This window comes from Acartia tonsa, chromosome 15 (genome assembly GCF_053477335.1).
Source record: "Acartia tonsa isolate MP-2025a chromosome 15, ASM5347733v1, whole genome shotgun sequence".
NCBI lineage: Eukaryota > Metazoa > Arthropoda > Copepoda > Calanoida > Acartiidae > Acartia > Acartia tonsa.
In genome coordinates, this window is record NC_137274.1 from 18,627,622 (window position 1) to 18,641,434 (window position 13,813).

General features: G+C 32.9%; 1 protein-coding gene across 1 annotated transcript in view; it reads left to right on the forward strand.

Annotated features, from left to right (window-relative positions):
• The window catches only part of LOC145307420 (uncharacterized), a 178,204-nt gene that overhangs the window by 124,417 nt on the left and 39,974 nt on the right, over window positions 1-13,813 (forward strand). Inside the window, exons 11-15 of the mRNA XM_080149854.1 lie at window positions 186-284; window positions 436-534; window positions 3,873-3,971; window positions 4,119-4,217; window positions 4,390-4,491. Coding sequence (XP_080005980.1) covers window positions 186-284; window positions 436-534; window positions 3,873-3,971; window positions 4,119-4,217; window positions 4,390-4,491 — 498 coding nt within the window. The remainder of the gene's footprint in view (window positions 1-185; window positions 285-435; window positions 535-3,872; window positions 3,972-4,118; window positions 4,218-4,389; window positions 4,492-13,813) is intronic.

Consider the following 13,813-nt stretch of genomic DNA (forward strand, 5'->3'; position numbering starts at 1 on the left):
TCATGTGAACCATAGAAATACTATCGGTTAGTTACATAATATTATTATGCTACATTCGTATATTGTATCTGTAGTATATTCTATCTATATCAATTTATCTATCTATCTGTACATCTGTCTCTGTATATCTATAACTGTACTCTGAACTAAAGAATATATTAAGTATCTAATATATTTATACCTAGGAAAAACAAGTCTTATGAATGCAGCAGAGAAAGGAAACACAGAAGTAGTCAAAATACTTCTAGAACATAGAGCCAATGTCAACAATAAAGATAAGTGGGGTTAGTTACATAATATTATTATACTATAATTATATAATGTATCTTTAGTATATTCTATCTCTCTATCTATCTATGTACACCTCTTTCTGTATATCTATAACTGTACTCTGAGCTAAAGAATATATAAAGTATCTAATATATTTATATCTAGGTAGGACAAGTCTTTATAATGCAGCATGGAATGGAAACACAGAAACAGCCATCCTACTTCTACAAAATGGAGCCAATGTGAATCATAAAGCTAATAATGGTTAGTTACATAATATCATTTTACTACATAGTGTATCTTAGTATAATTTATCTATCTATCTTTAGTCTAGATATCTACCTCTGTATCTACCTAGATCATGGAGCTCATGTGAACCATAGAAATACTATTGGTTAGTTACATAATATTATTATACTACATTCGTATATTGTATCTGTAGTATATTCTATCTATATCAATTTATCTATCTATCTGTACATCTGTCTCTGTATATCTATAACTCTACTCTGAACTAAAGAATATATTAACCCATTAGTGCTGAACTTCCCCCCTGTCGTCAGAATCACTTGAAATTTTAAACACAGCTTCCTTAAGGGATTGTAAGACATTTGTATTTTTAGATTTGTGGCATACCAAAGAAGTTTTTTTTTTGCGTCGTTTCCGACACATTCGGACTAATCATTTTTCCCATGCGTCTATTATGTACCATATCGGACTAATCATCTTAGGCTTTTACTGTATAATCTATTAGTTGCTTCGCCCCTAACCTCTAGGGTGGGTAGGGAATGTCAGAAAAATAGCATAAAACCATCCCAAGATATTTATAAAGCTTTCCTGATAAGTAAAACCAATTCAGACCCGAAATTTCTATAATCTTTAGCTTCAGACAAAAACCTTACTACTTTATAGTATGGAACACTATACTAGCAGTGGCTTCGCCCCTAGAGGCATCCAGGGACCCTTGGGTTTGGGGGGAGTCAAACCCCCTTTTTTCAATTACAGTTTTTAAAGAAAAATCTTTTAAAAATAATGAGAGGGGTTTATTATTTTCTAGGGGTGATTTCTCCTAGAGCGGTTGTGGTACTCTCCCCCAAAATAGTTATAAACCTTACCAGGTCTTATGAGAAGCTAAAATGTAAAGGAGAACCATATCGGTTCCATGGTTAGTGAGATCCCTTAGTACACACAGACACATGTATGTAGAATGTATTTAGATCCTGTTACTTTATTAAAAGGATACATAACACAGATACTCTACAATCAGTGTCTGTCTGTACGTCTATTCGTCTGTATAAAACAATTCAGAATATAATTATTTGGTACTAGTGGCTACGCCCCTAGAGGCCTTTAGGGGCACTTGGGATGGGGAGAGGTCATTGAATTCTACAACAATATTTTTTATTTTAGATTTAAAAAGAATTAATTTCATTAAGTTCATTCTATTTTTTCTTGTGTTGGGGGTCTTTTTTAAGTGGCGATTTCTCTTTGGAGGGTGGTGGTACTCTCCCCCAAAATATTTATAAACTTTACCAGGTTCTATGAAAAGCTACCATGTAAAGGAGAACCATATCGGTTCAGTGGTTAGTGAGATCCCTTGGTACACAACACACAGACACATGTAGAAAGTATATCCTGTTACTTTATTAAAAGGCTACATAACACAGATACTCTACAATCAGTGTCGGTCTGTACATCCATTCGTCTGTATGAAACAATTCAGAATATAATTATTTAGTACTTGTGGCTACGCCCCTAGAGGCCTTTAGGAGCACTTGAGATGGGGAGAGGTCATTGAATTCAACAACAATATTTTTTATTTAAAAAGAATTAATTTCATTAAGTTAATTCTATTTTTTCTTGTGTTGGGGGGTCTTTTTCAAGGGGCGATTTCTCTTTGGAGGGTTGAGGTAACCTCCCCAAAAATAGTTGTAAACCTTCCTAGGACCTATGAAAAGCTACAAAGTAAAAAAAGAAGCATATCAGTGGAGCAGATACACAGATAGATACCCTTTCACTTTATTACAATGTTTAGCAAAGAAATATGATTTTGTCGACAATTATATTGAACAACCCAATACATGAAAACCCCTCAACCCCCCCCCCCCCAGCCCCTGTTAATCTTTAAAGTTTTATAATAACTTTTTCTTATTTGTTGTCTTACCAACTGTGGGGAATTGTATTTGTATTTTGATTGGTTGGTTTATTAAGTGTCCAAATGTTTCAACCACTAAATGTAATCTACAGAAAGATTTTATGGTATAATATCCCTGAGTAAGTACATCAATTTATCGGCCATTGACTTACTATTTTAGATCCCTAGCCAATACATTTCTTAGTTGTAGCGTAGTTATTAATTATTTGGATGCAATTATATATATACAGACAGATGGATGTACAGACAGACCATAATTGTAGAGTATTTGCGCTATTTTTATGAATATATTAACAGCTAGGCTGCAATAAAAATTACGGAAGTATAAACATATTTACAGTCTTTAATTGGCTGTAATTTTGGATATATAGACAGACATACATACATTCCCTAGTTGTAAGGTAGCTATTATTTATTTGGAAGCAATTATGGAAATACAGACAGGTGGACGTACAGACAGACCCTAGTTGTAGATTATCTGCGCTACTACTTTTATATCCTTAAAATAAAGTAACATGTTATTGTATGTCTTTGTGTGTGTACCAAAGGACCTTGCTAACCACTGAACCTATATGGTGCTCCGTTACATGGTAGCTTCTACTAGGTCCTGGTAAGGTTTATAACTATTTTGAAAGAGGGTACCACCACCATCCCTTAAGAGAAATCATCCCTAGAAAATAAAAAAAACCCAAAATTAAAAAAAAAACTTTTTCTTAAAAAAATTGTAATTGAAAGAGGGGATTTGACTCCCCCTGCAATCTAAGGGGCCGTAGATGCCTCTAGGGGCGTAGCCGCTGCTTGTATTGTATGCCATACTATAAAGTAGTAAGGTTTTTTGGCTCAAGCCAAAGATAACTGAAATTGAAGGTCTGAATTGGTTTTACTTATCAGGGAAGCTTTATAAATACCTTAGGATGGTTTTAAGCTATTTTCCTGACATCCCCCGCACGTCCTAGAGGTAAGGGGCGTAGCAACTAGTAGATTATAGGAGATTATACAGTAAAATCCTATAAGGTCAAAAAGGACGCAATGGCTAAAATGATTTGTCCGAATGCGTCGAATACGATGCACAACAATTTATCAAAAAAAAGTATGTAAACCAACTAAAATTAAAGAAAACTTAGCAGAAACTAAAAATATATAACAAATGCTATAATTAATTATAAATAAGCATGTTTTAATTCTTCAAAAGAAAAAAGTTAGGCCTGGTGTGGAAATTTTTTTACTATTTTTTCCACTTCTGCCATGAAAATATGATTTCATCTGGTCATCAAAAGTGAGAGGCCAAGCAATGAAGAGGACAAAACTTGAAGCTCTATTAAGTTATTTACAAACATTTAAAAAGGACAGCATAAAAAAATAGAGTGATAGTATAGGTTTGAATTTGTGCGTCGTTTAAGACCCTATTGTCATTAATGGGTTAAGTATCTAATATATTTATATCTAGGATTGACAAGTCTTATGTATGCAGCAGAGAAAGGAAACACAGAAGTAGTCAGGATACTTCTAGAACATGGAGCTCATGTCAACCATAAAAATAATGATGGTTAGTTACATAATATTATTATACTATAATTATATAATGTATCTTTAGTATATTCTTTCTATCTATCTCTTTCCACCTCTCTCTGTATATCTATAACTGTACTCTGAACTAAAGAATATATAATGTAACTAATATGTTTATATCTAGGTGAGACAAGTCTTATGGCTGCAGCACAGTATGGAAAAACAGAAGTAGTCAGAATACTCCTAGATCATGGAGCCGATGTCAACTATAAAGATAATGATGGTTAGTTATATAATATTAATTTACTATAATTATATATTGTATATTTAGTATATTCTATCTATCTATCTATAGTCTATTTCTATCTATCTATCTATGTACACCTCTTTCTGTATATCTTAAACTGTACTCTGAACTAAAGAATATATAATGTAACTAATATATTTATATCTAGGAATAACAAGTCTTATAGTTGCAGCACGGTATGGAAACACAGAAGTAGTCAGACTACTTCTAGAACATGGAGCTCATGTGAACCATAATAATAATATATTTGGTTAGTTACATAATATTATTATACTATAATTATATAATGTATTTTTAGTATATTCTTTCTATCTATCTCTTTACACCTCTCTCTGTATATCTATAACTGTACTCTGAACTAAAGAATATATAAAGTATCTAATATATTTATATCTAGGAAGGACAAGTCTTATGGTTGCAGCAGAGTATGGAAACACAGAAACAGTCATACTACTTCTACAATATGGAGCTGATGTCAACTATAAAAATATATATAGTGGTTAGTTACATAATATTATTATACTATATAGTGTATATTTAGTATATTCTATCTATATATATATATATATTTATCTATCTCTGCAACATCTCTCTGTATATCTATAACTGTACTCTGAACTAAAGAATATATAACGTAACTAATATATTTATACCTAGGAAAGACAAGTCTTATGGTTGCAGCAGAGAAAGGAAACACAGAAGTAGTCAGAATACTTTTAGATCATGGAGCCAATGTGAATCATAAAGATAATTTATTTGGTTAGTTACATAATATTATTATACTATAATTATATAATGTATTTTTAGTATATTCTTTCTATCTATCACTTTACACCTCTCTCTGTATATCTATAACTGTACTCTGAACTAAAGAATATATAAAGTATCTAATATATTTATATCTAGGAAGGACAAGTCTTATGTGGGCAGCAAACAATGGAAAGACAGAAACAGTCAGACTGCTTTTAAAATATGGAGCCAATGTGAACCTTAGAAAAAATAATGGTTAGTTACATAATTTTATTATACTATATAGTATATCTTTAGTTTATTCTCTCTATCTATATATAGTCTAAACATATATCTCTGTACACCAATCTCTGTAAATCTATAACTCTACTCTGAGATAAAGAATATATAATGTAACTAATATATTTATATCTAGGAAGGACAAGTCTTATGTATGCAGCACTGTATGGAAAAACAGAAGTAGTCAGAATACTTCTAGAACATGGAGCTCATGTGAACAATAAAGATAATTTTGGTTAGTTACATAATATTATTATACTACAATTATATAATGTATCTTTAGTATATTCTTTCTATCTATCACTTTACACCTCTCTCTATATATCTATAACTGTACTCTGAACTAAAGAATATATAAAGTATCTAATATATTTATATCTAGGAAGGACAAGTCTTATGGTTGCAGCAGAGTATGGAAACACAGAAACAGTCATACTACTTCTACAATATGGAGCTGATGTCAACCATACAGATAATGATGGTTAGTTACATAATATTATTATACTATATAGTGTATATTTAGTATATTCTATCTATCTATATATATATATATTTATCTATCTCTGCAACATCTCTCTGTATATCTATAACTGAACTCTGAACTAAAGAATATATTATGTAACTAATATATTTTTATCTAGGAAAGACAAGCCTTATGTGGGCAGCAGAGGATGGACATACCGAAACAGTCATACTACTTCTACAATATGGAGCTGATGTCAACTATAAAGATAAATATGGTTAGTTACATAATATTACTATACCATATATTGCATCTTTAATATAAATATTAGTATTATCTTCCTATCTATTCATTAACCCTTAACGGTCAGGGGGGGGGGCGTTGAACGCCCCCCCATCTGGTTTTTTCTATCTCATTTTCTGTGTGTGAAAGATAAAGAGCCCAAACTGCTTGGCTTTTTAAGTATGGGTAAGACACACAACTGAGAGTTGGAATTTTTTGAATATCTCCATCCTGGCGGGCACAGGATTCCAGCAAACCTGGCAGGGTCATCCAGGTAAAGAGCAAAAATATTTTTTTGACTAAAACAAAGCATTTTATCATAACAAAATACTAAAAAAATCCTCTAGTAGTACATCCTTATATGAAATACAGGTGTTCAAGTCACTTTCAGGTTCCAGGTATGATCCTGCAGGTCCTGATCCTCCAGGTCTCCAGAAATCTTTAAAAGGCTCCTGTGGCCGCAATTTTTAACTTAGATACTTCAAATTTTAAACTTAAGCTTTTCTTACATGTCTACATAACGTATTAAAATTTCATGAAGATCCGGCGCCGTTTTCCCGCCGACCGCCGACTGCAGCGACTGGCAGCTGCCAAGTACAGCTGCGGCCGCTGAAATTTATATTTTGATATTTCTAGTGTAAAATTTACATAAAAATAAACATTTTCTGGGAAAAAATTTTTCTTCTAGCTTCAAAAATAAGAAAATTACAGCCGTTTGAAATTTTTAAATAAAAAAAGACCTAAAAACAAAGGTTGTTAAATAAAAGGGTGAAGGAAGCGAAAATTGACTTAGACTTATAAAAGGTCGGAAATTCATTATCAAACAGGGGACTTGCACAAAAAAAATTAGCTCTAATAGGAACTGAGATAATTAGGGGGGGCGTTGAACGCCACCCCCCCCCCCCCCCCCGACCGATTAAGGTGCGGCAAGAGGCCCGACTGTAAAGGGTTAATAGTTTTAATTGCTATTTAACAGTTTAATTATCTATCTATTTATCTAATTAGCTTTCTGCATGTAAATATCTTTCTATCAATTTATCTTTCTTTATAATGAATTAAAAACTCACAAATGTATTTATTGAACTTTAAATTTATTTTGTATTATTATTAGATTGATGCACAGATATGTATTAAACATTCTTCTTTAAACTTCTTTAATCAGTCTCTCTATCTCTTTCTTTCTCACTTTCTCACACACTCTCTCTCTCTCTCTCTCTCTCTCTTTGTCTATTTCTATCTCTATCTATCTCTCTACTCAGTAATACTTTGCTATGATGCTTGTCCATTTACCTTAGAAACATTATGTTTATGTGTACAATTCAAATATAGTTTATGCCAACTTTATAAACTAATAAAAGTCATATTGCTGACATATTAACAATATTAATAATATTGTAATCATATTATGACTACTTGACTATTATCATTTAACTTGACAAAATTTTGACAGGATTAATATATGTATATTATTAAATAATCAATAAATATCATAGGGAACACAGCTCTGGATGAGGCTCTTAAGGAAAATCCTTGGGATACTGAAGAAGAAAGAAAAGAAAAGAGAGAAATAGTAGAAATACTTAGAAAAAATGGTAAGTCTATTCAATAATTCTATAATTTCATATCTTTTCATTCAGATTTTTATGAATTAAGGGTGGGGGAGGTAATTAGGGGCGGGGTTCAAGAAATGTGAAAATGTTGTTAAAAAAATCCTCACATATAGATATAGTCTTTAGTTTATTCAAAGGGCGTGCAGTACAGAGGTTATGGGGCCCTTATTTCAAAATTAAGGAGGGGGGGAGGGAAAATCTTGGTTAATTATAAAGGTTTTTTTGATTTGTCCTTTAAGATAACCAAGTAACTAATTTAGTTAAAAATCTTAGGGAAATTCACATAGATCCTAAAAGTTAAAATCTTTTTTAGGAGCTAAGAAGGGAAGTGAGATTGAGTAAAGTCAGAATACAACAATATAACAAGGTAAAACATTTAGATAAATTCTTTAAGAACAAAAGAGTTAGCTATATGAGTGCTCTCATTTAAAGTGCCTATCGAGCACATTGTGAAGTAAACTTTTTTTTATACCAACTTACCTATATATTTAGCTATTTACTTATCTGTATATACATCTAGTAATTGCTATTTGTTTACTTAGCTATGTCAGAAATGTATCCCTATTATAATCCTTAATTCTAAACCTATAACTGTTTAAATTCATAAGGCAGATAAGGCAGGAGATTTTTCCTTTCTATCTATATATATATTTATTTATCTAAACATATCTTTATATATATATTTGCTTAATTGCCTATCTCAAAATATCTAATCAAAAAGTCTCAATAAACAGACAAAAAAACTCTTTCTAATTTTTAGCTTCTCTATATCTATCTATTAATATTTCCAGTTTATCTGTTTATATCTTATATCTGTTATTAATTCAAATAAAATTTTGATTTATTAATATAACAATTATTTCAGAACAGAACAGCTTTGGGTGAACAGAATGATTACCTACAATGCTTTATTATTTTAAAATATTGTGCCTTTTTTATATAAAAATTGATTATTGTATGATTCATGATTTTCAAAACAAGAATATTTAGATTTTAAAGTTTTTTACTTATCATTTTGATTTTGTTTACTAGCTTAGCTACTTTTAATTTACTTAATTTACAAGTCTTAAAGAGGTATTTTAACTTAAGTCTTAGAAAGATGTTTTTTATATTCTAAAATTTTATGGATATAATCAATCCTTGACTCATAATATGATTTGTTAGATATTGGATTGTTATATTTAGTGCTGGTACTCTAATGTTGAATTGCCATTTCTATCCTATTATAACTAGGATGACAATATCCATAAAAGCAAAGCTCTAAAGATAGAGGTTATTTCAAATAAGCATACATACTTGAGTGTCAGAACTTAACCCTTACAGATCGGGGAGGAGGGTCATATTGACATCTGCCGTCGCACCTGCCGCCGTGTCCGCCGCCGTACCTGCATCTACTGCCGCACTTGCCGCCGCGTCTGCCGCCGTACCTGCTGCATTTACTGCTGCACCTACCGCCGCACACGCCGCCGCACCTGCCGCCACGCTTGCCGCCGCATCTGCCGCCGCATATTCTGCACCTTCTGCATCTTCTGCATCTGCCGCCGCATATTCTGCACCTTCTGCATCTTCTGCATCTGCCGTTGCCACAGCTCCCGCTGATCCTGTTGCCACGAGGGCCAAATCCAGAGAAATCAAGGAAGTGAGAGACACCGCCAACAAAACAAAGCGTACAGCAACAAAGGCGGTAATCTCAACATGAAGTTAAGTATCTTGAACGGCGAAAAAAGCTACCTAACATAAGACTTTCAGCATAACTATTATTTTCGGAATATCTTAAATATATTTTGAATATTTTGGAGCTACTTTTGATTGATATGACGAAAACTCTATAATATTACATGTCCTATTTAACTTACTATTGTTCATACGTCAATGTCTCCAATTAATTAATCATTTTTTTGTCAGAATACTAGATAATCAGTGTATTAATGATTAATGATTATTGATTAAATTGAATGAATCGAATTGAATTTAATGTTCTTACTTAAGCTATAGTCTCAGTCACCTCCATATCTCTGTTTTTGTTGATTAACATATAAAATATATGGAACTTGAATGAAAATGAGTAGGGGGAACTAAACTAGCTTTTAAATGTGTTGCCACCCCCAACACACACATAAACTAAACGCAATCGGAATAAATATAGTAAATATAGTAATTTTTTTCGTTTCAACGATAATACTTTGTATATTAACTATCTTTATTTGTTTATTAATATCTACTGTGTTTCAGATGTCCATACTTGACGTTAAAACGATTCCTCCTGCGGTGCTCCTGGACCAACTCTACCATGACAAACCTCCCTAATGAACAAATTAACCAGGATAACGGTAACTTGAACGATAACGTTGGTCTAAACCTTATGAATCCGATTTACGGTGACTATTTTAATGATTTCGAAAATGAATTCGGAATAAATTGTGTCTTTTCAAGTGAACAAGGAATTGTACAAAAATTGAAAACATTTAACGAAAACCTTCTCAATATTTTTAGTATTAATTGTCAGTCATTACATTCTAAATATAACGATATTGTCTCCACTGTAGACTTCTTCAAACAACATGATATCCACTTAAATGTCCTATGCTTCCAAGAATTATGGCTAAATAAGGATGTAAATATGGATTGCTATGGGATTAATAATTATGATTGGCATGTCAAACTCAGAGCGAATAGTAGGGGGGGAGGGGTGGGTATCCTAGTAAGCAGATATTATAAAGTAGATAAATTATTTGATAAGTTCTCATTTAAAGAAAATATTCTTGAATCTATTTGCTTAAAAATTTCCTACAATGGATTAAAGTTTTGTTTATTAAACTGCTACCGCCCACCCAATCAAAGTAATGCTGAAATCGAAGAATTTTTTGAACTATTCTTGGATTTAATTGATAGAATAGCAGCACTAAACATACCATACTTCATTGTAGGAGATTTCAATTTTGACCTTTTCAAAATAAATAATATAAACAGCAATTCCATGAGAATTATTGAATCTTTTTCTTTTAACGGTATCATAAATACTGTTACCAGAGCCACTAGAGTTACTAGAACCACAGCAACCCTTCTTGATTTATTCGGGGTAGGGAATTTTATTCAAAACCTAATGTCATCTTTTGTTTTAACTTCAAAAATCTCCGATCACTTGCCAATTATTAATTCATTCCGAATAGACAAAGTAAATAAACCCAAACTTCCAGATTTTTTTGAAAAAAGAGAATTGAATGATGAAAACTTTGATGCCTTAAACTATGCACTCTACCACACTAACTGGAACCATGTTTTAAATCAAGACAACACAAACACTGCTTATGATAATTTTATTTCAACCTTTTTAAAACTTTATAATGAAAAGTGTCCAGTTAGAAAAAAACGAAAAAACAAACGCACCCAGCCCCAGCAACCTTTCATGTCAGATTACTTATTGCGTTGTAGATTGCATAGAGACATATTGTACAGCAACTTTTTAAAAGACAAAACAATAGAAAACGAAAGTATTTACAATGTCTATAGGAATAATTATAATAGGCAGGTGAGAAGAGCAAAAATTGATTATTACAGAAAACAAATTAGAGATGCAAATGGGGATGGGAAGAAACTTTGGAAAACTCTCAAAGAAGTCATTGGTTTTAATAAATCTTCCCCTGAGTGTACATACCTCCAAGTAGGCCCAAACAAAATTGAAAATGACCAAGAAATAGCTAACGAATTCAATCGTTATTTTAGTCAGATTGGGTCTTCCCTACGGCCTGAAATTCCTTCCACCCCCAAATATTTTTTTGAATATTTACCCCCCCCATGTCAAGACTCCCTCTTTTTTGAACCATTGTACCCCTTCAAGGTTATTAATATTATCCGTAGCATTAAACCCAAGCGTTCCACAGACATCAATGATGTCTCGATGTATGTCCTGTCTCGCTGTGCTGATACCATTGCCACTCCCCTAACACATGTTTATAATTTATCACTTCAAAATGGCACTTTTCCTGAAAAAATGAAAACTTCCAAAATAGTTGTCCTTCACAAATCTGGTTCACTCAGCGAGGCAGATAATCATCGAGGCATTAGTCTCATTGATAACTTTTCCAAACCCATCGAAAAATATGTCTGTGACACGCTGGTTAAGTTTTTAGAGGATCGATCTTTTTTTAGCAATCGCCAGTTTGGCTTCATGAAAGGGATCTCAACCTTCCATAATGTATTGAATTTAAGTACAATGATCACCCAAGCACTCAGTCGAAGCGCTTCCTGTATGGCCATTTTTTTGGACATAAGGAAGTGTTTCGACATGATAAATAGGGACATCCTTTTTAGTAAACTTGAGAATTCAGGGATAAGGGGGGTTGCACTCGAGTGGTTCCGTAGTTACTATGCAAATAGAAAGCAGCGTGTATTTTTTAAAGGCCTTTTCTCCTCTACTATTGAATTCATTATCATTGGCGTACTCCAGGGGTCAGTCCTGGGACCAATCCTTTTTTTAATTTTCATCAATGACCTTGTTTCATGCAGTGAAGAGATCCTAATCAATCTCTTTGCTGATGACGCAGTGGGCTTCATTGAAAAGCAGAATATAATTCAATTAATAAACCTTGCAAAGGAGCTTGTCCCCAGACTGACCCAGTGGTACAACGCCAATAAGCTTCTCATACACCCCCGCAAGACTAAATGTATGGTCTTTTCCTCCCCCCGAGAGATACTCACCCCCGCTGAGCTCGCAGCTAAGACCAACTTTGAAGTTTATGTAGATATGAACAATCACAATGAAAATGATGAATCAAAAATTACTAAGCTGGATCTTGTTAGCGGTACCAACGAGGGTAGTATCAAACACTTAGGAATTCAAATAGACGAGAAAATGAAATTTTCCTATCATCTTGAAAAAGTCTATAGTAAAGTCTCTAAAATAATTTATAGTATGAAAGTAATGCGTCACTTATTGGACAAAAAACACCTAAAGCTACTCTATACTTCTTACATTAAGTCGAACATCGAATATTGTTGTCTCCTGTTCACTGCTTGCCCTATGTATCTGTTAACACCAATTATTAAACTACAAAAGCAAGCCATTAGAATAATTGAAAACTTACCAAGCAGAGCTCACACAGCTGAATTTTTTAAATCTAATGGCATACTTCCATTCAACCTATTAATTGAATTCAATGTTTGTAAATTCATGCACGCCTATAAATTAGGTATTTTTCCTAAAATCTTTGAAAACACTTGGAACTTTGTTCAAGACAGACATACATATGGCACAAGGAACAGGAACAACTTTGCTTACGAACCGGGCACCAATAGAAACTTTCTCCTGCACGCCCCTCTTAACTCTTTTCCAACTATCTTTAACAACCTTCCACTTGAAATTAAGTTAATTGATAATAAAAATATTTTTAAGAAAAAATGTTTTACTTATTACCTAAACAAAATTGAGTTTTAATTAAAATGCAAATATTTTTCTTTCTTTTTACTCAACATTGGTTAATACCAAAGTGTAATCTACACTGTTCTTTTTGGATTTTTCTTTGTTTAAACCAATCAGGAAAGGATTTTTTTAAGATTTTTTTTTAGATTTCCGCAAGTCTTGTTTCTATCCGTACTCCTTATTTTATTTTTAGCCCTCGACTTTCTGTAAGCATTAAACTTCTTTGATAAAATTCAATAAAACAGCATTTTCTTAACCTCAAATCATAACGAATAGGTTCCGTAGGAACCGACACACATACCCAAGTATAGAGTAGCTTGGCATAGTTTGTTTTTTATCCATTTTTATCGTTTTTTATATCGGTTTTTTATCGATTTTTTATCGGTTCTTTACCCATATTTCAACCATATTTTATTTCTTTTATATTATTTTATCCAGCAGCTAACGAATCACGCAACCTCTATCTATCTAATAAAAATAACAAAGTTTTGTTGAATTTTGGCCGAAAATTTATTTATTTATTCAAATTTTGATATCGAAATTTATTAAAATGACTATCGCAGACTGGTTAAGCTCTTGTACAGAGGGCATAGCCATCTATGAGTCGTAGTCGCTGGAGTCGCCGTAGGCGCCGTCGGGTTCCTGGTTGAGCAGCTCCTCAAGGATGTCCTGCTGGACTGTGACCAGGCGGTCCATTGCGGCGATGGCGTCCATGTTGGCTTGGAAGGACCGGGCGTACGTGGGCATTGCTTGAATTAACCGCACGACT